We start from the raw sequence: 23,413 nt of genomic DNA on the forward strand, positions 1-23,413 counted from the left end.
CCGCAGAGCTAGACTATGGGCCTCAGAGCTAACATCACTGCTTGGCAGGCTTGACTTGTGGCATGATGAAATATCTGCTCTGAGATCAGTGCTGTACCATCTGAGGTGAAAGGAAGCAATAGCCCGACCTGCTTACTACCAGACAGGATTGTGCTTTCCTTCATTTTTTTGAGCGGATTATTCTACACCTGATTTAAACCAGACCGCCAGCCTCTTGCAGTGACTGCTGTAACTGTTTTGCTGGAGTGTTTGGAGCAGAGAGGGATGGCTGGAGAATACTAACGGAGAGAGAGAGCGCTAGAGGAGAGGAGCTGAGAGAAGAAGGTCACTGGGGTGTATCTTTGATCTGCCACTTAGGTGCGGGATGGAGAAGAGAGCCATGCCATAACTGACAGGCAGGAGTGTGATCAGAATAACACCCATTTCAAATCAAACAAGCGGACCCTCCCTTTTCTCCCTCCCTCGCTCACTTTCTCCATCTTCCCACCTTCCTCCCACCTCCTCTCACTTCTCGGCACAAAGTATACCTTTCACTGCATACCACATTCCTTTCATTTCGTTCATTTGAAATGAGTCTTTGAAGCACCTCATATTCACAATTTCTCTCAGCATTTCTCTGTAGGTCATATTAATGTGTATCTCTGCTCGCAGGTGCCGCAAACCCAAATTTTTTTTTTCTTTTTTAATTAAGTGCAGATTCAAACGTTAGTGGTGAAAAGGGGAGAACAAAAGATTAAATCAAGGTTGCAGCTTTGATGATCAGTACAATTAAACCATTTAAACAAGCCCACATACCTGAGGGCCAAGCCGTTCGGCTGTTTATAGAAAGCGACAAGCTGCAGGACCTGTGCTTTCAGTGCCCACTCAAGCCAGCCGAAGTTATAATGTCAGGATGTGTCCTTGGCTTCAGAAGAAGCCATTCGCTTCCCATTACCACCCACTTAATGAGAGTAGCATCACTATGATTCACCTGTATTGTGTGTGTGTGTGTGTGTGTGTGTGTGTGTGTGTGTGTGTGTGAGGGGGTGAGAATGCAGCTAAAGCCGGTGTGTATCTGTCTTTACCCCTAGCGCACATCAGCTGCTGCGCTCTGTCCTGTCAAAGACAATCACCATCAGGAAGCTGCAGCCTGTTCCTCACACCAAATCATCTCATAATGACTGTACAGGCTCCTACACTCACACACTACTGTAGCTAATTGGTGCAGACAGTTTGACGCCTGCGTGTGTGTAATAGACGGTGGTGAAATGCGCATGTGGTAAGGGAAGTTAAAAGCTTTGGAGGGAACCAAAAAAACAGGTGAAAAACAGGAGAGGAATATGGAAAAGGACAAAGCAGAGAAAGATGTTGATCATCAGGGTTCGGCAGAGATCTTCACAGTCCTGTCTCCAGAACAAGCGCCTGACACTAATCCAATAAAGCCTTTTACTATGTGAGCCACATTATTGACTCGGGTACGACCGCACATACATGTATACTAGGGCTCGTCTCACATGCACTTCTCTTTCCATCCCCAACATCATTTATCATCCTAAATCACAGTCTACAGCTCATTCTCTCTCTCTACATATATATCCTTCCACTCCCCCAACCTCTTGCTTTGCATCCTTTACCGTCACTGTGACATCATTTCTGCGAAGCAGTAAAGGTCATAAGATGATGCCTCTCAAAGGTTTTAGATGTCATAATCATAGGGCAGCTTATAAAGAGCACGTATGTTCCAAGCTCCTGTTTACCAGAACACAGTCCAACATAGATTTCACCTACACATGACACCAAACAGTGAGGTTATATTTAAGGGTTTCATTTACAATGGGGAGCACATTAAAAACTGTTGTCAAATACCCACAAAATCAAAAAAGGTCTTCACACAGTCCTCTGCTGATATAAAAATTGAAGAAATTATGACAAAAATGTAATATATTTAATATTTAAAGGTAATGTAAAATAATTGTATTTAAACTTTATTTTTACATTAAAAAAAAAAAAGTAGAAAATAAAACAAAATCTAGAAAAATAAAAAAAAGGAAATGAAACGCAGCATTCTTTTGTATTTCATTGAAATAAAGTGATTTTGTGACATTAATTTAGGCATCTATGTGATTTATTAGATGCCTGCCAATGTCATTACTGTCATTTAAAAAGAGTAAGACTTTTGGAGACTTGAAGTAGGCTTGTATTTCCTAAAATTAAGAAGGTTGTTTTGATTTCTCAGGCAAACTATTCAAAAGGCAGCCCATGATTCCATATGTAAACAAATGCAAGACAGAAGGCCATCAATGTCAATGGGGGTTTTCCACAAAAAAAGATTACAAAAAACAAAAATGCATAGTATACCTAAGGGTGAAGCAGTTTATGCCTTAATTCCAGAAAATAAATAATAATAAAGGAGGAGAAGAAGAAGAAGAAGAAGAAGAAGAAGAAGAAGAAGAAGAATTCAATAGGTGTCTTGAAAATACAGCAATATTTTTGGGTTAGATTTCCAGCTGGAGTCTTGTATGCTAACCAGCGTTATTTTAGTATCATTGAGATACTATTATATTTTTTATTAATATTTTGAAGTATATTAAAATTAATCAATAATAATCATATACAAACAAGTTTTTATATTTATATAATCTGTTTTCATTTCAATATTGGTTAAAGTTTTAGTAATTTTTGTTGTTGTTGTTTTTTTTTTAAAATATGTCTACGGTATATAGTTTTTATTAAGTTAGTTAATTTAGTACATCAAGAAATTAATTAAAAATAAAACTTTTATATCAGTTAACAATTATTTTATTTCAAGTAATGAAAAATATTATATTATAGTTTTATTTAACTAAAAAAAAAGGCCCTGATGCCATAAAAAGTGTCATAACATGACTGATGGGGAGTTTAATGAAAACCTCCATCCTGCTTAAAACTATCATCCTTTGAAGCTCTTTGCTGTAAAATCACCATAACAGCTTGAAGTGACATTTTCCAAAATGACAAAAGAAAGAGTTCAGAGAAAACAGATTAAAGCTTGCAGAGAAGAGCTCTTGTTTGGTCAGATAAGTTAGCTTTGAATATAAAGGCCAAGCTCCTGAGACGCAGCTCAGTTGAACACATTCAATCTTTTAGGTCATTTCACTTTGCTTATCAATCATTTATGCTATGTGAGATTTCACTGCCGGTGTCATCCCCGCTATCAGTGGGATGCTTTTGGAAAGGGGAAATTTGTATTGTTAATATTTAATAGGATCCCACAGAAGCTAATATTCAATTTGGCACCATATGCGAGCGTTGAATTTGTGTGTCGTGTATGTATTCCCATTAGAGACGTACTGGGTCATTCCATGTCAAATCAACCAAATTTTGGAAACTTCCCCAGCTCAAATTTTTGATTTTGTTAATATTTTCTCTGAAGAAAGACAAACATAAATGGTAATGAAAGCCAAAATATTAAATGTCATGGATGTATATTTACTGAGTAATTCACTATTTTGTAGAGGTGGGACAATTGACAATTTTCACTTGAGATTTGGAGCCAAATTACAGGGGGGTAAAAATGACTTTAGAAAGATGGCAGCACCATTATTTTATTTTTACACAGAGATTGGTAGGACTATTAGTAAAATCTGTTGACTTTAGCAATCTTTGTTGCATTATATGCCAACAATGAAAGTTATTGTGTTTTTTGCTCCAAGTTTAACTCAAGAAGTATTAAAGATATCTAAATATCCTTTTTTACATTTCTTTTGGTATCTTCATTTTAAAGGCCCTTTATGGTTCTATCTCAGAGATATGGAGATCTTAATGCAGCTCTATGAGTAAATTGTTAAAATGTACACATTTTCAGTGGTCAAAAACCAAGTGGGTCACTTTACATACAGCTGATGCTTCTTTTCTTTTAAAGAGGAATATCTGAACAACAAAATAAGGTTAATAATAATAAAACTAGAAATGTATCTCATTTTGTTTTCTATCAACACAACTGCATAGTGCCATAAATACTGGTTTTCCAAATTTTGACTCAAAAAGAATTAAAGATATCTCAATATGATTTTAGATGCTGGTTATTAACAAACTTTTCTTTTGAAATATTCATTTTCAAGGCTCTATATGCTTCAATCCCATAGATATTGGGATCTCAATGCGGCTTCATGTTCAATTTGTTGAATTTTACCCATTTTCAATGGTCGAAAACCAAATGTGGCTCACTTTGCACACAGCTGATACTTACTGCATTTAAAGGGGAATGTCTGAAGAATAAACCAAGTTAAAACTAGAAATGTATCTTGTTTACCTCTATCAAAACAATTGCATACAACATCCTCTCTGAGTGCCAAAAATACACTGAAATGGTCAAGTTGAGGCACATTAACTGGATCTCTAAAGTGTATTTATAAGAATCTTAACATGACCTAAACATGCTCGAAAACTCATGAAACTTTGCACACGCGTCAGATGTGGTGAAAATTTATGTCTGATATGGGTTTCAGAATTAGGTGTGGCAAAACCTACAAAATTTCACACAAGTGCCCTTTGCGCTACAAGTATGAAATTCGGTAGACACATGTAACAGCCCAATACCAATTTTTGCGTTTTTTTGCCATTTCCAGACGTTGTACTTTAACGAACTCCTCCCAGAGATTTTATCAGAAAAACATCATATTTGGTCAGTCTAATCTAAAGGCCTTGGTGAAGTTAAATTGCGAAGATCTTGAGTTTTCGTTGAACGGCGTGTCCGTGGCGGCCTGACAAATTTTGATGTTTGATTTGATTTGATGCTATGAAACAGGAAGTTGTTGTAACTCGGGCATACAATGTCTGATCTGCCCCAAACTTCACATGTTTTATTAGAGTCCTGGCCTGAAGGCATCTACATGCCAATATTCAGTTACAGTCATAGCAGGCAACCACCTGCAGGCAACAGGAAATGTCATGTTTTACACTTTGATTAACTCCTCATTGAGATTTAACCAGATCAACATCATATTTGGTCAGTCTAATCTTAAGGCCTTAGCAATGTTAAATTGCAAAAATCGTGAGTTTTCCTTGAATGGCGTGTCCGTGGTGGCCTGACAAAATCTGATGTTTCGCCATGAAACAGGAAGCTGAATGTCATGTGCCAATGTCATGATGAATGACCCTACTTTCAGATTCTTAACTGAATCAGTATTGGGCATATTAACCATTAATTACCCTAGAAATGACAGTCAGGTTTTTTGTTGTATCGGAGTGAATGCATGTAACACCACCTCTAATCACAACACAAAGTGGCCACATACAGCGATCTGCTACTACTCACCGAAGTCTACAAATGCAGATTGACCCACTTGCATTGCATTTTCCGGTGCATTTCCAGAAAGGGTTCTGGTGAAGTTCCCATCCTAATGAACAGAAAGATTTAACAGGATTAAAACACACACTTTCATTTCCTTTAAAAAGTACATTTCCTTTCATGCAGAGCTTACAACTGTAGAAAAAAAAAAAAAAAAAAAACCTTGTCCTTGAGTAACAGTAAAAAATGCCTCTAATTTCTAAAGTGTCGGCGGAGCTGTCAGAACAGAGCTAATAATTTAGTGCATCTGAAAAGCACAGCCGCTGTGGGCATGACGGAGAGGAAGCCCAGACTGACATTTGTGGGGGAGGGTTGCTTGGAGTCTGTGCTACCTGATGGACATTACAAGACAATGCAGCATGACAAAACATTGTGTGGTCTAACAATACGATCAGCTGAATTTAAAGGGAAGCTTTCCATCTGATTGACAGGCCATGAGGCAGTGGGGCAAAGAGAGCAGGAAGTAACTGACAGCAGACGTGCAGTGTAGGTGTGGACTGAAGGTGATTGACTGGTAGGCAGCAGGGGTCACAGAATGATGGCTAATTGGAGTGCAGAGAGGTCAGAGGGCAGGGTAAGGCTACTGTGCACATTGATTAGCCCATGTAAGCCAAAGCACAGCATGGCACCGGTGATCAAAGCGTGTCTGGGAAACCCGCTAAGACAGGAGCTTCAGAAAAGCCTGGGAGACTACATGCTGAACAGAGGCCTCTACAAAAAAAAAAAAAAAATCCGATACAGTGCACTGACTGTCCAACACAATAACGTGAAGTAGACAGCAGAGAGACACATACGTTTCACACCACATCACAGATCAATGCCACATTACTACTGAATGATGAGTCATTCATTACGTCAGATGTTCACTACAGGTCTTATAGGGTACAAACAGAGAAGAGAGTTGAAAGAGCATGTCAGAACGAATGAGAATCGAAACAGAAGGACGTCATCTGAACAAAACTACATTGCTTTATGTTGCTTAGGTTTATTTGCTTTTACAATTCATATAAATCCAAATCAACAAATTATTAAATTATAAAGAATACATAAATGCTTGCCAGATCCAGGAGAGAGTGAGAGAGAAACATATCATGTATCATACCCTACAAGTTTTAAAACATTTAAATAGACAAATCAAGTAGTAAAAATGTGTATGACGGCAACGCAGATATTTGATTTTACGATCATGCTACACTTTTCATTCATAGAGTTTACACTTATTTGTGTATCATATCTTACAAGGTTTAAAATATTTAATGAGACATCAAACAGTAGAAGTTGTGCATGATGCAGTATTTTAGTTGATATTACTCCTGGCAGGCTCTGATTTCTAAGATACGTGGAGAGACGGCAACAGGGCTATTAGACCATGCTGTGCTCATTTCATTACAGACTTTACACTCATTGACTTCACACAATGATTATAGCGTAGTGATTTTAGAGGTTTATGTAAAATATCATGCTATGCTATCCCCTGGCCCACCGGTTTTCCATTAAACACAAATTGTGATTGTGTCTGCCGAATATTTTTCCTATTATTTGGTAGAATTTGTTATTCATCTTGTTGTCAACGCTGCCCTTCAAATTTTATTTATAAAATTGCTTCACTCCTGAATCACTACATTATTTTTCTCAGCAAAGTAATTAAGTATTAAACTCACAGTTTCACTATTAGAGAGACGTATAGAAGTGAGATGCTGCACAGTTATATCTGTTTTTTTAGTTTGGCCTTTCACATTTTCCTTCAAATTTGTCCAGTATCAGATTCGAGTGTGAATTGGTTACGGTCCTGAACTGACCCGCATGCGCAAAAGAACAATAACAAAGACGGCACACAGAACGCTGTCATACGGAGGTAACTGAAGTCAGCACTTTCCCATTCATTTATAAGCTTATGCACCACGGAAGCCAGCCAATCTGTGTGCAGACGATAAGGAGGACGTAGAAGAGGATGAGGAGAAATAGAGCAATGTTTTGTTTGATGAAAACAGCTCACCGTCCCTCCACTGACTAACTTTGCTGCTGTCTTCCATATTCAAATAACTACCGGTATGTAAAATCTGTGCATGTGTGTGACATCAGTGCAGAATTGCTACGTTTACATGGACACCTTTTGTTTCAATCGGAATGAATTAATTCCAAATGATGAATCCGAATGCAGTGTTTACATGAACTCAAAATAAAGTGATCGGGCTGATGTGTGCTTTTGTCACAAGCTTCAAATTGGAATTTTTTTTTTTTTTTAAATGTACACAATAATACAGATAATATATACAGAGTTTCCAAGAGTTTGCACACACTATTCTCCCAAATTGGCTCTGTTCTTTGTTTTAAAGAACAGACTTGATATCTATTTCGGGTCCTAATTAGGAGACAATGAGCACATGAAGCTTTGTGCCGGAATGCTTATATTAATCAAGCAGTAAAAAAGCCCATTCCTGTGCCCAAAACAAGGCGTCTGTGGACAAAAGTCTGAAACAAGGACTGCTGGGACATTGTCCTACTCTACTTCACAGACGATAAGTGGAAAGAAGTTTTTAGAATGAAATTTTAATCAGATTTGGCTAATTCATTCCGATAGACGTGGTTACATGTGACTTTTTTTATTCTGACTATGCAAGTAGTCTGATTACAATCGGATTATTAGGGTCCATGTAAACGCAGCTACTGATTCACTACGGTAAGCCAATTACAAGTGTTTATATTTTAGAAGGATGCTTTTTTGGGGGGAAATTGTGTACATACGCCACTTACCCATGTCTCGCCATGTCCGTAAATAGAGAAAATTTGCTCCGGCTACTTTGCCGTGTGTATGGTGTGGGAGTGGCATAGGTTAGTTGTCACAACCAGCGAGAAAGGTTGACATGGAGGATGCTAAATCTCGAACCTCTGGGAAATCACCCGTTTAAAAAAAAAAAAAAAAGATGTTGAACAGAGGAGAGTCTGCTGGCAAAAACAGAACAGAGCTCCTAATAAAATGAGAATCATTGCCTTAGCTTCTCGGAGATGGCAAGAACTGAGGAATTTGAAATGTTGTAAAAGCAACGCTTTTACTCAACAGGTGAGTAAGGTATTTTATTGAACAGATAAATTGCCATGTGAAGCTCTCTAACAGAGTTCATAGTAAAGCATTATCTATTGTGAAGAGTCATTTCATTATGGTTGTAGCTCTATGCTGGAATTTATTTTCAATAAATAGAACCATGTCTATTAATGGGTAAAGCTACAGTAACATCTTCAGCTGTCAGCTTGAGATCCTTTCCATCTAAACTGGTTATATATCTTAAGCCTAGTAGTGAATGTTTTATGAGCAGTAGGATAATCTTCATCTGCACAGCCACAAACGCCGAAGCACAACCAAAACAAAGAGTGTGTATCAATCAACTCCTTAGCTTTCTAGGTCGTGAATCATGAATTGGACCCCGGCTGACTATTGGGACACTGATGACTATTTCTGGTGACATGACAACATCCTCATTGTACAACATCACTACTGGTATTTATGAACAACAGCAGAACTAATATCTTTATTATACTATTTTAAGTACATTATGATAAATACTTTGCTTGTTACATATACATGCAACATTTCAGCTGTAAATAAATTATAAATGTTAGCTAGATTATGTTCATTGCCTGTCTAGTGTAGTGATGTATGTTTATGCTGACATAATTAAATAATGATTTGTATTTTAAAAAACATCCATCGCGTGTCATTATGTGTAGTGAGTTGGCTAACGTGATTTAGTCATTTACATATGTAAAAAAAAAAGCTTTTAATTACTTTTTTCCTAAAACAATATTAATTAGATGAAACTCAGTTTAGAGATGAAGCACGTTATTACATTACACATAATTACAAAAACTACTGCACTGCACTGGTGAACTCTGCACATTAAGATCATCAATGTGTATTAAGCGTTTCAAGAGCGGCTTGTGTTCCCGGCACTCTCTGAGCTCCAGTGTTTTTTTTCCAACACTACATGAGAACACCCCCCCTTCCACCACCACCAACCTGTAACTGACCATAAATCGCTTCATTACCTCCAGTACCAGCTGAAGCTCAGTCAGCACAAAACACATCTAATCACTTCAGCTCGGCCAGATGCAGTGTTTCTGTCAGCTTTCAAAGTCTTTCAAAACCAAGATGGCAGGGCTGTAAATGGTCTCATTATATATGATGACGCATATTGTTTTAGATCACAATTTGAGAGGGAAAAATATAAACATTTTCTGTGAATATTGCTTCTTATATTATTTTTAAATAATGAAACTCTAGCCCCCGGTTTCACAGACAAGGCTTAAGCCAGTTCTAGACTAAAATGCATTTTTGAGCTGTTTTAACTGAAAGCAACTAGTACTGACATATCTTAAAATATGTCAGATCCATTGTTTTGTCTCAAGATGCACACCAGTAATGTTTTTTTCCTAAGGTATGTTTATAAAAGCTACTTAAATACCCTAATTGAACTACGCCCTAATCCTGGCTTAGGCTAAACTCTGTCTGTGAAACTGGGCCTAGGTTTTTTTAAAGTCACCACCACGATCCAACAATCAAATCAATTCCAGTGGACCAAATCCAAGTCCCGCCCTACTTTTTTTCTTGTTCGAGAAGCTGTTTCACTTGGATATACAGTACTTCACTATACCAACTTCCATTTCAAACGACTTTAAAGAAACAAACTAAGCCATGTGAAATATTGAGGTCAGTGGTGGCACACTTATTTAGTTTTATAATATATAAAATATTCAATTGCGCTTATAAAATATTTAAAAATGTAAGTTCATAGAAAGATAGATAAATGTGGCACCGTAATGTACTGTGTGTGTTATTGGTCTTTTTGTAGTGGTTGTCCCGCTTGATAAACTGAGCTGGTTATGTAGCAGCTCTTGGCCTGGGTGATTTGTTCATAATTCTCGTAAAGAGCAAAACTCAAGTGCCTCCTTCCTTCTGTGTGGATAGTGTTTATCTATCTCCATTGAAAACTCCCTTGAGCCTTCGCTCTGAAACAACAGGCATGCATCTGGTGGTATAATATCGATTGGTGTATGATTGCGGGAGGCAGTAATGTGATTGTGGCTTATGTAAAGATAATGGTGACTTGACTTGCTCACCCTAATCTTCTCCGAGTAGAATGAGGCCGTGTTGAGTCACAGGGTCTGTCTCATTGGATTGATTGAACACTGATGTTAATAGGAAGGGGCTGTAACACTGGCATGTTGGCCTCAGGGGGTTGTGAGTAAATGTGTGTGTATTGCTGGAAAATGACTAGATAGAATCAATGCTCTTAAAAGGGGAGTGTCATTAGAGACATTAAATTTATTGATGTTTCACAATCAAAAGATTTAGAAGAAATTAATATCAGATATGAAAATTAAATTTCCATTTCTAAGAACTGAACTACTGATGCTAAATTTGCTCTAGCTCATTATATATACAGCAGGTCTCCTTAAAGGGGTAGTACACGCAAAAATGAAAATTCTGTCATGTCATTCAAAACCTGCATGACTTACAAAGATATTTTGACAAATGTTTGTGTTTTATGTGCATTCAATGAAAGTCAATGGAGTCAAAAACTCTTCTTTTGTGTCCAATAGAAAAAAAAAGAAGTAAATTTTGGAATGACGTAAGATTGAATAAATGATGACAGAACTTAAATTATTGAGTGAACTATCCTTTTAAATGTGATAGAAGGAATTTTAGCTGTTTTGCTGACTTAGACCACCTCCATCCCATCATCCACATAGCAAATCTAAAAAACTCATCCTCCAAAAACACGTTCACTAACCCTATATCAGCGATGTCAGATCATGAACAAATATTTTTTATATTTTTATTCATGTTTCAGCTGGTCTGGGCCTGAACTTAGCTTATCTTATAGACAGGAAATGTTTTGCGGTCATTCTGATCTATCCAGCGACAGGCAGTTAAAAAAACAGCCAGGCAGCACTATTGGAATTGTAAAAGCTATAAAAGATGATGTGCTATAACATTCTCTGGGGGCTGTTAGAGTAAGACGTTTTGCTAACACTTACTAAATGCTGAACCTCGCAGTTTGACGATCATTAACAAACAGAATGCATTCTGTTATAATAGGTGCTATGCATTTCAAGAGATTTATGGAGTGAATAGCTTTAATTAATAGTTTTTCAAAAGGAAAAAAAAAAAAAAAAAACCTCTTGCTGCTGTGCCATGTTAAATCCCAGGCTATTTAACAAATAGAGCAGGGAGGGGAAACTTCAGAGTAAATGAGTAAATAGAGATGGACATAATACATGAGCTTTCCTCTGGTCTTACTACATACATGTTTTTTTGTTAAATATATTATATGCAGAACACACATATACACTATATTGCCAAAAGTATTGGGACACCCCTCCAAAGCATTGAATTCAGGTGTTCCAATCACTTCCATGGCCACAGGTGTATAAAATCAAGCACCTAGGCATGCAGACTGCTTCTACAAACATTTGTGAAAGAATGGGTCGCTCTCAGGAGCTCAGTGAATTCAAGCGTGGTACCGTGATAGGTTGCCACCTGTGCAATAAGTCCATTCGTGAAATTTCCTCACTACTAAATATTCCATTGTCAACTGTTAGTGGTATCATAAAGTGGAAGCAATTGGGAACAACAGCAACTCAGCTACGAAGTGGTAGGCCACGTAAAAATCACAGAGCGGGGTCAGCGCATGCTGAGGCACACAGTGCGCAGAAGTCACCAACTTTCTGCAGAGTCAATAGCTACAGACCTCCAAACTTTGTGTGGCCTTCAGATTTGCTATGGTGTGGGGTTGTTTTTCAGGGGTTGGGCTTGGCCCCTTAGTTCCAGTGAAAGGAACTCTTAATGCTTCAGCATACAAAGACATTTTGGACAATTTCATGCTCCCAACTTTGTGGGAACAGTTTGGGGATGGCTCCTTCCTGTTTCAACATGACCAGTGCACAAAGCAAGGTCCATAAAGGCATGGACAAGCAAGTTTGGTGTGGAGGAACTTGACTGGCCTGCACAGAGTCCTGACCTCAACCCAATAGAACACCTTTGGGATGAATTAGAGCGGAGACTGCGAGCCAGGCCTTCTCACTAAACATCAGTGCATGACCTCACAAATGCGCTTCTAGAAGAATGGTCAAAAATTCCCATAAATACACTCCTAAACCTTGTGGAAAGCCTTCCCAGAAGAGTTTAGGCTGTTATAGCTGCAAAGGGTGGGCCAACTCCATATTAAACCCTACGGATTAAGAATGGGATGTCATTAAAGTTCATGTGTACGTAAAGGCAGGCATCCCAAAACTTTTGGCAATATAGTGTAGTAGGACTGCAAGATAATGGTTAAACTGATAATCATGACTGTTTCGCTCAAAAATAGTTTTGAGAAGTTCCCATCAAAAGCTAAAACAGTGAAGTTTCTAATTCCAAATGATGTTTAAGTTTTTCTAAAAAAAAAAAAAAATCAAAAATTAAAAATCAAAAAACACTATGTATTGTTGCATAGAGTTTGCATAAGTGAATTTATTCAGCAAACACAATCATAAACAATAAAGTCAAGATTCATGTCTAGATTTATTAGAGTTTGTCACTGAGATGTTTTTTTTTTTTTCACTGAGAATATTCATTGCAAATAGCGCAAGCGGCCTTGCAAAAGGACTTTTTTTATTCTTTAATTTAATTTAATGAAGATCACTAAACTAACATGTTTGTCTGTGTTTTCAGATTTTTCATGGTTGTCAGGTTGAAAAGATTAAGTAAAACATTGCGTGGAAATTGTGGATCGCCCTGTGATCATTTTGAGAAATCTCTTTCATTTTTTAATATGTGTGTCTGTATGACATCAGGTTCCTCTGTCATCAAAAGATATCTCATACAAGAGGAACTAAAGCTATTCTGTGCCTTGACAGGAGTACAATATTACTATCTACACTTTATACATTCAGAGGTCTGAAGCCCTGAATCACCCCGGATATTATATACAGATTGTATGTATATACTGTACATATATGTATGTATAAAGTATATACATACATGTATATGTACGTATATATATATATATATATATATATATATACACACATATTGTACATATGTAAGCGCATAAAGATGGATTGAGGCTCTGGATTGTAAACACAGGCTGCGGATGGATTGTGTGGCTCTTGAGCGACAGACACAATGCGTGTTAAAGTGGCGCAGTGCACCGATTGAGTTTTGGTATGGCGGCCATGATTGGGATCGCGAGCAATTGATGTGCGGGCAAGCGGTGAGCGCGTGTGGATGTATTAATGTTGCAAGGGCAGCCATAATTACACGGTCATGGTGTTTTCACCAAACGGCAGGCTAACTCTATAACTTGAGTCGAGAAAAAAAAAAAAAAAAAAAAAAAAAATCACTAAGCTAAAGAATCAGAGGGCAAATATATTCTGGCTTGTTTGTTTGGTCGGGCGGCTCCGTCTAGCTGCTAAAATGACTGATGGTGTCTTGTATTACAGTAATGACTTTGCATGCAGTCTACAGCTGAAGCTTTTCAATTTAAACAAACACTGGAACTGCTGTGTGCGCCTGTGTGTATAATCAGGGTTGGGAATAAGTATTTAAGGAGAGCGAGAGGAAAGTAATTAAAACGGAGTGTGCTACAGGAAGCAGAGGGCACTGGCCTGTGACCAAAGACTGTTAACTCAAAAACCTCACAGTAAATAGTGGCAGGATTACTGCAGTTTTACTGGGAGACATTTCCCTATCAAGGTGTGTGTATATGGGTGTGCGTGCAAGTACGATTCTGAAAGGTGGTGTGTGTTTATGTGTGCAAGAGTCAGTAATCAAAGACCAGTCACCAATCAGCTGTGTTTTTCATTCAGATCCATTAAGCCTCTTTCAGAAATATGAACTAGGCAGAGTCTAAAATGGCTGCTGCCTCAGATGTGATTAGCAATTGCCCATCGCTCCCCCTCTTTAATCATCCACCCACTTATCTCCTCCTTTTCTTTATTTCCACCCTGCCTGTCTGTCTTCACAGCACGTCATTTTATCCATCCCTGCACTTCTGTCAGCAGCCCCTCGCTCTCAGAATGAAATGATGAGGCGCCCCGCGGGAGGAGGAGAGGCGATCTAACCTGACTCCCTCCCTCTGTATCTCTGAAGCACCATCAGCAGTGGAGCGCCACGGACCCATGCAATGCTGGAAAAGAGTAGAGGGCAGGGGGAAATGCTTCCGAAAAGCTGCAGTGCTTCCAGAAGATGCATGCTGACCTTTTACAGTCGGCTTGGGTCACTGCGGCACAGTGCAATTCTGTCTCTCTCTCTCGCTCACATTGTTCAACTATTTATCATCTGCTATTTCTGTAGTTTCCCACCTGCTCAGAGATGCTCCTTTATGAAACTGTTCACTTCTTTCACCTTTGATTTTCTAGTTTTTCTCTACTTTAAGTCTTCCATCCATTTTGCTGCCTGTCAGCACACTTTTTTTTTTTGACCTCTGACTCTGTGTTCTTCAGGCTCTCACACATTAAAGGATTAGTTCACTTTCAAATGAAAATTACCCCAAGCTTTACTCAGCCTCAAGCCATACTAGGTGTATATGACTTTCTTCTTTCTGATGAACACAATCAGAGATATATTAATAAATATCCTGACGCATCTGAGCTTTATAATGGCAGTGAGCGTTACCAAACGAGAATGAGCTGAACAAAGTGCTTCCATCTGCTTCCATCCATAATAAACATATTCCACATGGCTCCGAGGGGTTAATAAAGGCCTTCTGAAGCGAAGCGATGCATGTGTGTAAAAAAAAAAAAAAAATCCACATTTAACAAGTTATGAAGTATTATATCTAGCTTCCACCAGACTGCCTTCCGTATTCAAGTTACGAAGAAAGTGTAAAACTCTTGCAGTTCAAAAAGCTTATGCTACGTCCTAAGCTTTAGGTAAAAAAAAAAAAGGTTAATTAAGTTTTTGTGGCAAAAAAAAAAAAAAAAAACACCCATATAACTCAAGTCACATTTGAAAACATTTGTGTTAAATAGTGTCCATCTGACAAAGATTAACAGAAGATTAACAGATTAACTATTTTCACTCATTTCATTGCAAAAACCTAGATAATAAACTACCACCCACAATCCATTTTAACATCAAATGTGTTGAAATAATATAGTGAATGTTTTTCAATACAATCATGCATTATTCACAAGAGTGCTATTATTAAATGTCACCAACACAGAAAGAATTTAATTAAAAAAGAGGTACTTGTGTTCATTTTCTATTGATCATGGGAGCTATTTGTCAAATGATGGAAAGGAGTGCAATAACTAGGTGCATATCCGGACATGTGGTGTAGTAGAGTGCATTGAGTGTTTTAAAGAGCCGATTCAGTTGTCTGCATCGCTGTGATGGGAGTAATGTTGTACTGTTTCAATAAAGTATGCCAGATTGAGGTAGTCTGCTGCATCCTCCATAAGGAGCACTTAGAACCAACCACCAATATTGGCAATCGCCATGCAAACTGCTAATTTCTTTGTAGCCGTTACCTGATATGCATAACTCTTTAGTGAAACAGCTCATGCAAATAAATGACTGCAAGCAGTGGGAATTCCCTCCTTAATGTTAATACACTAGTTTTAAAGATTAAAGGATAGAAAGTAATGCTTTAATGTACCTTATTGATCCAGGTCTCAAATGTATTTGATTCGGTGGTGAGGAACAAATCTGTAAAAAAAGAGAGACAAAGCGAGAGAGAGATAATTAGTTACTTCACAAAATGTCTAGACTTCCTTGCTTTTCGAGTGTGATTCTGATTTAAGTGAGTTTGTGATGCATTGAGTGTGAGAGCCATCATCAGCATTTGGAAGTATAGATCCCTGTGACAGAAAGAGAAATGGACCAGCGCCATCTTGCTGGCAGCAGCGGCTCCTCGTTCAGTCCTGCCATACAGTATTGCACAGTAAGAGACTTTACCAGACCTTGATCGAACAAATGGGGAAGTGAAGAAGAATGAATCAGCAGATTATCACAACATACATTGAATGGAAGGATACTGACAAAAGCACAGTTGAACCAAGGAGATCGAATACACATGTGAAACCGTAACACGTGAGCTCAGTGTATTGACATATTAAACACAAGCCCGTTTGTGAAACTGAACCTGAGCTCAATATAAGCCGGGTGCCACCTCCAGTTTGAGTCTTCGGAATGCAGACAATTTCAGATGTTCAATACATCGATGTTGTTCCCTACATCACCATTATGACTTGTGTGATTTCATCTCTTGTGTCCTTCTCTCAATAACCACAGAACACACCACATGTATTATCAAGCATGATTCTCCTGACAGAGTCCGATATGGAGTTATTACACTGATTGGTGCAGACGAGTGGTGTAATTTTATCTTGCTGTCAATGTTCTTCTTTCCTTTTGTGTGATGATGGCTTCATTTTAGAGGCCTGGGTGTTGTTATGGAGATAGAGCAAGAAGCACGTAACAGCCGGATGTTATTTTTGTGAGACTTGCACTGCTTTCAAACACAGCAGCCAATGCTTCAATGCTTCAGGTGTGTGAGGGTGAGAAAAAAATGCAAAAAGAAGAGAAACAAAGAGACAGTCATATCATGGTAAACAGGATTTTCTTTCAAGTTTAATGTTTTATGTAAATATAGTCTAAAACTAATCTGTCCATAAAGAGTGAAAAAATAGTTAAGAAGTGCAACACTATTAGTCAATAAGATTTGATTTTTGAACTAATGTGGACATAACAGATCACATTTCAGCCATTAGAATTCAAAAAAGTAATTTTCCATTCATTTTTTTCCACAAAGGAAAAAACTCTCAATAAAGAATCTAATCCATAAACAAAGACACATCACAAGATTACACTACTGTTTGATTTGGCCCACCCTAACGAATGACACCAAAGCAGACTGGTTAGCCAATCAAAGACTGTATATATACCAAGAAGTTTCATTCGTATTTCTATGAATTGGAAAAATTGCATAATGCAATTGGTTAAGCTCCGGTTCCCATAGAAACAGTCAATGTCCTAGATGTGTGCTTGGGCTTGCACATGTGCATTGGCTTTACCGAACTTCAATACACTTTTTATGCTATGAAAAAAAATATTGGACCGTTCATGTCATATTTTGTTGCTAATTTGAAATATTTTATCTAACATGATTAATATTAAAAGTTGACCACAGAGAAAAGTAAAATGCTACAAAAGGAGCACAATATGACCCCTTAAAGGGTTAGTTCACCCAAAAATTAAAATTCTGTCATTAATTACTCACCCTCATGTCGTTCTACACCCGAAAGACCTTCGTTTATTTTCGGAACACAAATTAAGATATTTTTGATGAAATCCGATGGCTCAGTGAGGCCTACGATTTCAAAACACTGCTTCATAAAGCTTCAAAGCTTAACAAATATTTTGTTTCGAATCAGTGGATCGGAGCACCAAAATCACATGATTTCAGTAAACAAGGCTTCGTTACATCATAAGAGTTTCGAAATTTCAATGGTTTACCACCGGGGGGCGTGACTTTGGCAGTTTGATACGCGCTCCGAACTGCCGATTCGAAACAAAAGATTCGTTAAGCTTTGAAGCTTCATGAAGCAGTGTTGAAATCGCCCATCGGTAGATATTGTTGAATAAAGTCGTTATTTGTTTTTTAATACAAAAAGTATTCTCGTCGCTTCATAACATTAAGGTTGAACCACTGAAGTCACATGAACTGTTTTAAATATGTTTTTAGTAGCTTTCTGGGCATTGAAAAGCGGAGTGTTCTTGCTGGCAATGCAGGCCTCACTGAGCCATCGGATTTTATCAAAAATATCTTAATTTGTGTTCCAAAGATGAGTGAAGGTTTTACGGCTGTGGAACGACATGAGGGTGAGTAATTAATGACAGAATTTTCATTTTTGGGTGAACTAACCCTTTAAGAGGGATTGTTCCCCCCAACAATGAAAAGTTTTTACTCTTATGTCATTCAAAACCTGCATGTCTTTCATTCTTTTGCAGAACAGAAAATATTTTTTTTGTTTTTGTTTTGTTTTTTCATAAACATGAAAGTCAATGGTCACCAAAACCAAAAACATTCCAAAATCTTGTGTTCTGCAGAAGAAAGTCATACAGCTTTGGAACAATGTGAGGGTGAGTACATCATGACAGTATTTTAATTTTGGGGTGAACTATCCTTGGGAGAGGCTGCGGGTGAGTTTTAAAACCAGCGTCATGAATTGGGATGGGACAGATGTTTGAAGTGATTAGGGCATCAGTGCTAGTGCTGACCTTTGAGAAGAAATAAAGAGCAGATACTGAACTCAAGAGCTTGTGCTCTGGCTGTAAACCTTTATCCTCTGCCTCTCATTTTGTCCTTTTCCTTGTCCTCTCGGAAAAAAAGAAAGAAAATCTTTTCCTCTGCCTATCTCACTTCTCCAGGTCTCACACATTCCATCTCTTATCCCTCCAGTCCACTTCGCTCTCTCTCTCTCTTTCTTGGTGAAGTGGTGTTCTCTGTGGGAGTGGAGTGCTCGCTGGCAGTCGCTGATGAGGTGCGGAATAAACAGCTTCATTAATCAGACTTAGAGTAGTGCCACTGGTATAGTCGGCTGATTACACTCAGGTCTGGGGCCTCACACACCCAGACAAACACACGCACACACACACACACTTTTCTGCGTACATTGTCATACACCTTTAGAGAGACGGTGAGTTTACTTTAAAGATTTTCTGCTGATGTGTAAAAATAGCAGCTTTCATTTTAAGTGTCAACTACAAAAGATGGAGCTTCTAACACATTCAGCAGTTTGACAAGTGAAATGCTAACACAACCCTGAACATTTTTTTCCTCTTTTCTCTTTCCAAATCACAATTTTTACAATCTAGTGCAAAAACAAGCAGCAAATCTTGCTTTGGATGAGTTTTGCTTAATTTAGGTAAAATGTGTTATTATCAGTCATTGTAACATTTCTTTTTTAATTGCTGATGGCATTTGCACAAATCAATTTAATGTAATAAATAATTTTGGTAACACTCTAGTATGGGGAACAATTCTCACTTTTAACTCGTTGCTTATTAGCTTGCACATTGGCTGTTTATTAGTACTTATAAAGCAGATATTAATTCATTATTCTACATGACCATTTTCTACATCCCTAAATCCTAAACTTAAACACTACAACAACTACCTTACTAATTATTAATAAGCAGTAAATAAAGAGTTTGAGGCAAAAGTCATAGTTATATTCACTAGATATGTGTTCCCCATACCAAAGTGTTACCATAATTTTAGTTAGAATAAATTGTCTCTAACTAACTAAACAGTATGCAGTGGGTGGACTTAAAAGATGTGTACGCTAATAAGTAAAGGAAAAAACATTTTTTAAAGCAATTTAAGGAATAACAACAAATTCTATTACTTCTACAAACTTAAAGAGCACCTTTATATATTAATAATGACAGTGTTAGATATATTGAATGTGTGCACTGCAAAGGCTGACACAGACAATCTCAATAAACCTTTCAGAACCTACTTCACTTTCACTAAAGCTTTTAAAACGTCAAACCAAGCTTTTAAAGGTTTTTCAAGTTCTTTCATTTTTTTTTATAAATCAAACGTGTTTGTTCCTCAAGGCCAGTTTCAACCAATTTAAATTGGTGGCCTCATGTGGCATGGCCATGGACCCCCGCTCAGTGTTCACCATCTGATATATGTTTTTTCAAGAATTGCAAGAGCTGTCTAAATCAGACATCTTCAATCTGACTGATTGGCTGTTATGCTGGTCCACCTGGAAACAAAGTTTTGTTTACAAGGCAGCAAGCTGCTACAATGGACACTTCCAAGGTGCAACTAGTTGCTGGATATGACTCCGTTTGAAAGGTTTGTAACATCAAATCTTTGAAAGATATCCAAGAGTTTTGCGTGAGGCAGTCTGAGTAGTAAGTAAACAAGATATTCTCAAGCACAAAATATTCAGCTTTATTTTCAGAGTTATGACCGTGGAAAAATTGTTACTATGTATTTGTGGACTAATTTGTTTAGACTGAATTACATCAAATTTAATTTAATTAAACATCTATTGCCAGTTTTAAAGAATTAATTTAGCTTAGCTCCTTGAAAAAGCAGCAATGAAGATGCAGTCACGGATGGGTAGGAAAGCTCTGGAAACCACAGGGAGCACTCTGGTCATTTGAAACAAATGCTCGATTAGTTGCTGAACATGTGTGTTGTGCTTACATGCCTCCATCGTTGAAACCAATCTGCGCAGAATCAGCAGAATCAACCATCCTTTCAGACACAAACGTCCAGTTTAATTGGTTAATCAGAAGTGCTGGAGAACATAACAGGGAGTGTCAGAAAGTAATGTGACTCGCAGACAATTAATCAAATTAATTTGATTATGCATGTTGTAGTAATGTACTAAAATATGCCTTGATTAGCACTCTGATTTATTTCAAGCTCTCGTCTCCTTCACAAACAGCATGCTCTCTGTTGCTATGCAATTTCACTTTCCCAGCTTGCTATGGGAACATGTATGGCATATACACAAATTTACACACATTAAATGTGAAGTGTTAAAGGGTTAGTTCACCCAAAAATGAAAATGTCCTTTATTACTCACCCTCATGTCGTTCCAGTTCATGCGAGTTCAGTAGTTCTACCTTAATATTATAAAGCGACGAGAATACTTTTTGTGCGCCAAAAAAAACAAAATAACGACTTTTCAACAATATAGTGATGGGCCGATTTCAAAACACTGCTTCGGAGCTTTACGAATCGAATCAGTGACTCGGATCTCCTATTAAACGGTTAAACTGCTGAAATCATGTGACTTTGGCGCTCCCAGAGTCACTGATTTGATTCACAAAGCACCGAAGCAGTGTTTTGAAATTGTCCCATCACTATATTGTTGAAAAGTCGTTATTTTGTTTTTTTGGCGCACAAAAATATTCTCGTCGCTTTATAATATTAATATAGAACTACTGAACCCACATGAACTGTTTTAAATACGTTTTTAGTACCTTTATGGATCTTGAGAGAGGAAATGTCATTGCTTTGAATGCAGGCCTCACTGAGCCATCGGATTTAATCAAAAACATCTTAATTTGTGTTCCGAAGATGAATGAAGGCCTTACGGGTGTGGAACGGCATGAGGGTGAGTAATAAATGACATTATTTTCATTTTTGGGTGAACTAACCCTTTAAAAAAAATTACACACCACAGACTGATTTTCAGAGGACATTCACATAAATAAGTAAAAATAACATGACACTAAAGTTAAAGACATTTAATGACTCAAAGTTGATTAAAGAAATAAATATACCCCAAAACAAGCTGTGATGTTTAATTTGTTTAACCACTGAATGCCAATGAAAAAAAAGCCACTTTTGAGCATGAAACACTACTGCCACAAAAATCACTTTGCATAAAGAAACATCGTTATTGTTCAGGCTATATAAAGCTTGTCTTACAAGCTACAAAACAATGTGGTGCTAAAATCGCTGTGCCTCGCTTTTCCGGCACACACAAAGCCAGTGTCGTGTCGCCGGAAGGGAAAATGAGGCAGATCTCATTTATCTTCCACCATCACATGTGGAACAACATGGCAAGTGGATTAATGACAATAGCACCCCTAAAAGTGATTACGTAAGATTTCATAAAATATACCAAAAGAAAAAGAAGCAGCACAATTACATCAGGACATGCTGTTTTTAACACAATCTAGCTAACTTGCATTGTGAATGTGTAATACTGTGAGTCACAGCAGGGCATGTGCATTTGGAGGGAGACATTTTTTGGAGGGGGAAGAGTTTTCAATTATATCTAATGACAGAATTTAAACGAGCACACAGTAAGAAGCACAGCAGTGGCCCGCACTCTTTCAGCTGAGAAATGTTGGAGAATCACTCTACTTTCTAACTGCCTTTCCTGAGGCGTTATGGATAACAGCAGAAACGCATGCAGAGACGGGCTCTCCGGGAAGAAAAGACAGGCAAGGAGAGATGCAAGAGCATCTGTCTCCGAACCACCTTCAACTGCTGCTGCCATCCTTTCCAGCACAGTCTTATTCAGAGCAAAGGGAAGGAAGAAGAGAGAGCAAAGTGAACGTGTTCAGCGGCAGACGTGTGACAACAAGAGGAGACTGAAAAGAAAGGAGGAAATGAGCGAGAAAGAGAGATCAATAAAATCTACTCAGTTCCTCTGAGACCGTGTTCGCACAACATTATATTGTTTTGTAAGTTATGAAACTGATAATGACACCAAAAAACAAATCCAGCACTGCAACATGCAGAGGACTTACACTGGAGTGAGGTCACAAACAACTGCCAAATGCATTTATTCTTTTATTAGGACAGATGCAATCAAGCTGTTTTCTACCATGATATTGTGTAACACAGAGGCTTTAATAATGCTCTACATTTACATTTGTGACTTCCAGGAAAATTATTCTGAAACATGAAGAATTGTGAAGGAGGAGAATTTTAAGGATGTTTCCTGTAAAAAGTAAAATAAGTAAAAAAAAAAAAAAAAAAAATACTCCTTTTAGCAAATACTTCTTATATTTATTTCTAATAAGTAAAATATAATTATAACAAAAAGCATTAGGAATCAGAAATCTTTTGTAAGATTATAAATGTCTTCTCTGTCACTTTTGATTAATTTAATGAATCTTTTCTGAATAGAAGTTTTAATTTCTTTAATTTCTCTCAACTTTTTAACAGGTGTGTATTTTTTCATATATTCAAATGTACAATTAACTACAATATTTTACAGTACAGATATTGTTTTTTTACTATTACTTTTTGCTTTAAATAATCTACTACCATTGCTGTTTGGTTGAAATTACTTAGCAGTTTTTCTGATCGAGAAAAAAAAAAAAAAAAAAATCATTTCCTAACCCTCAAGTTGTTCCAAACCTATATAAGATATTTTGAAGAATGTTGGTAACCAAACAGTTGATGGGTCCCATTGAACTATCCCTTTAAAGGGGTCATATAATGCCACTTTTACAAGATGTCAAATAAGACTCTGACGTCCCCCAGAGTGTGTATGTAAAGTTTTAGCTCAAAATACCCCACAGATCATTTTTTATAGCATGTCAAATTTGTCACTTTTTGAGGGTGAGCA

The 23,413-nt window shown here is 37.5% G+C and overlaps 1 protein-coding gene across 2 annotated transcripts in view; it reads right to left on the reverse strand.

Annotated features, from left to right (window-relative positions):
- itfg1 (integrin alpha FG-GAP repeat containing 1) overlaps nucleotides 1-23,413 on the reverse strand; it is a 138,619-nt gene that overhangs the window by 93,601 nt on the left and 21,605 nt on the right. Inside the window, exons 7-9 of one of the 2 annotated variants that reach the window (XM_051898482.1) lie at nucleotides 20,525-20,614; nucleotides 15,949-15,998; nucleotides 5,276-5,357 (exon numbers count right to left, since the gene is read on the reverse strand). In XM_051898482.1, the coding sequence (XP_051754442.1) occupies nucleotides 5,276-5,357; nucleotides 15,949-15,998; nucleotides 20,525-20,614 (222 nt within the window). The remainder of the gene's footprint in view (nucleotides 1-5,275; nucleotides 5,358-15,948; nucleotides 15,999-20,524; nucleotides 20,615-23,413) is intronic. The other variant, XM_051898483.1, reaches the window with a different exon arrangement.

The sequence above is a fragment of the Ctenopharyngodon idella genome, chromosome 7 (genome assembly GCF_019924925.1).
Source record: "Ctenopharyngodon idella isolate HZGC_01 chromosome 7, HZGC01, whole genome shotgun sequence".
Lineage (NCBI taxonomy): Eukaryota > Metazoa > Chordata > Actinopteri > Cypriniformes > Xenocyprididae > Ctenopharyngodon > Ctenopharyngodon idella.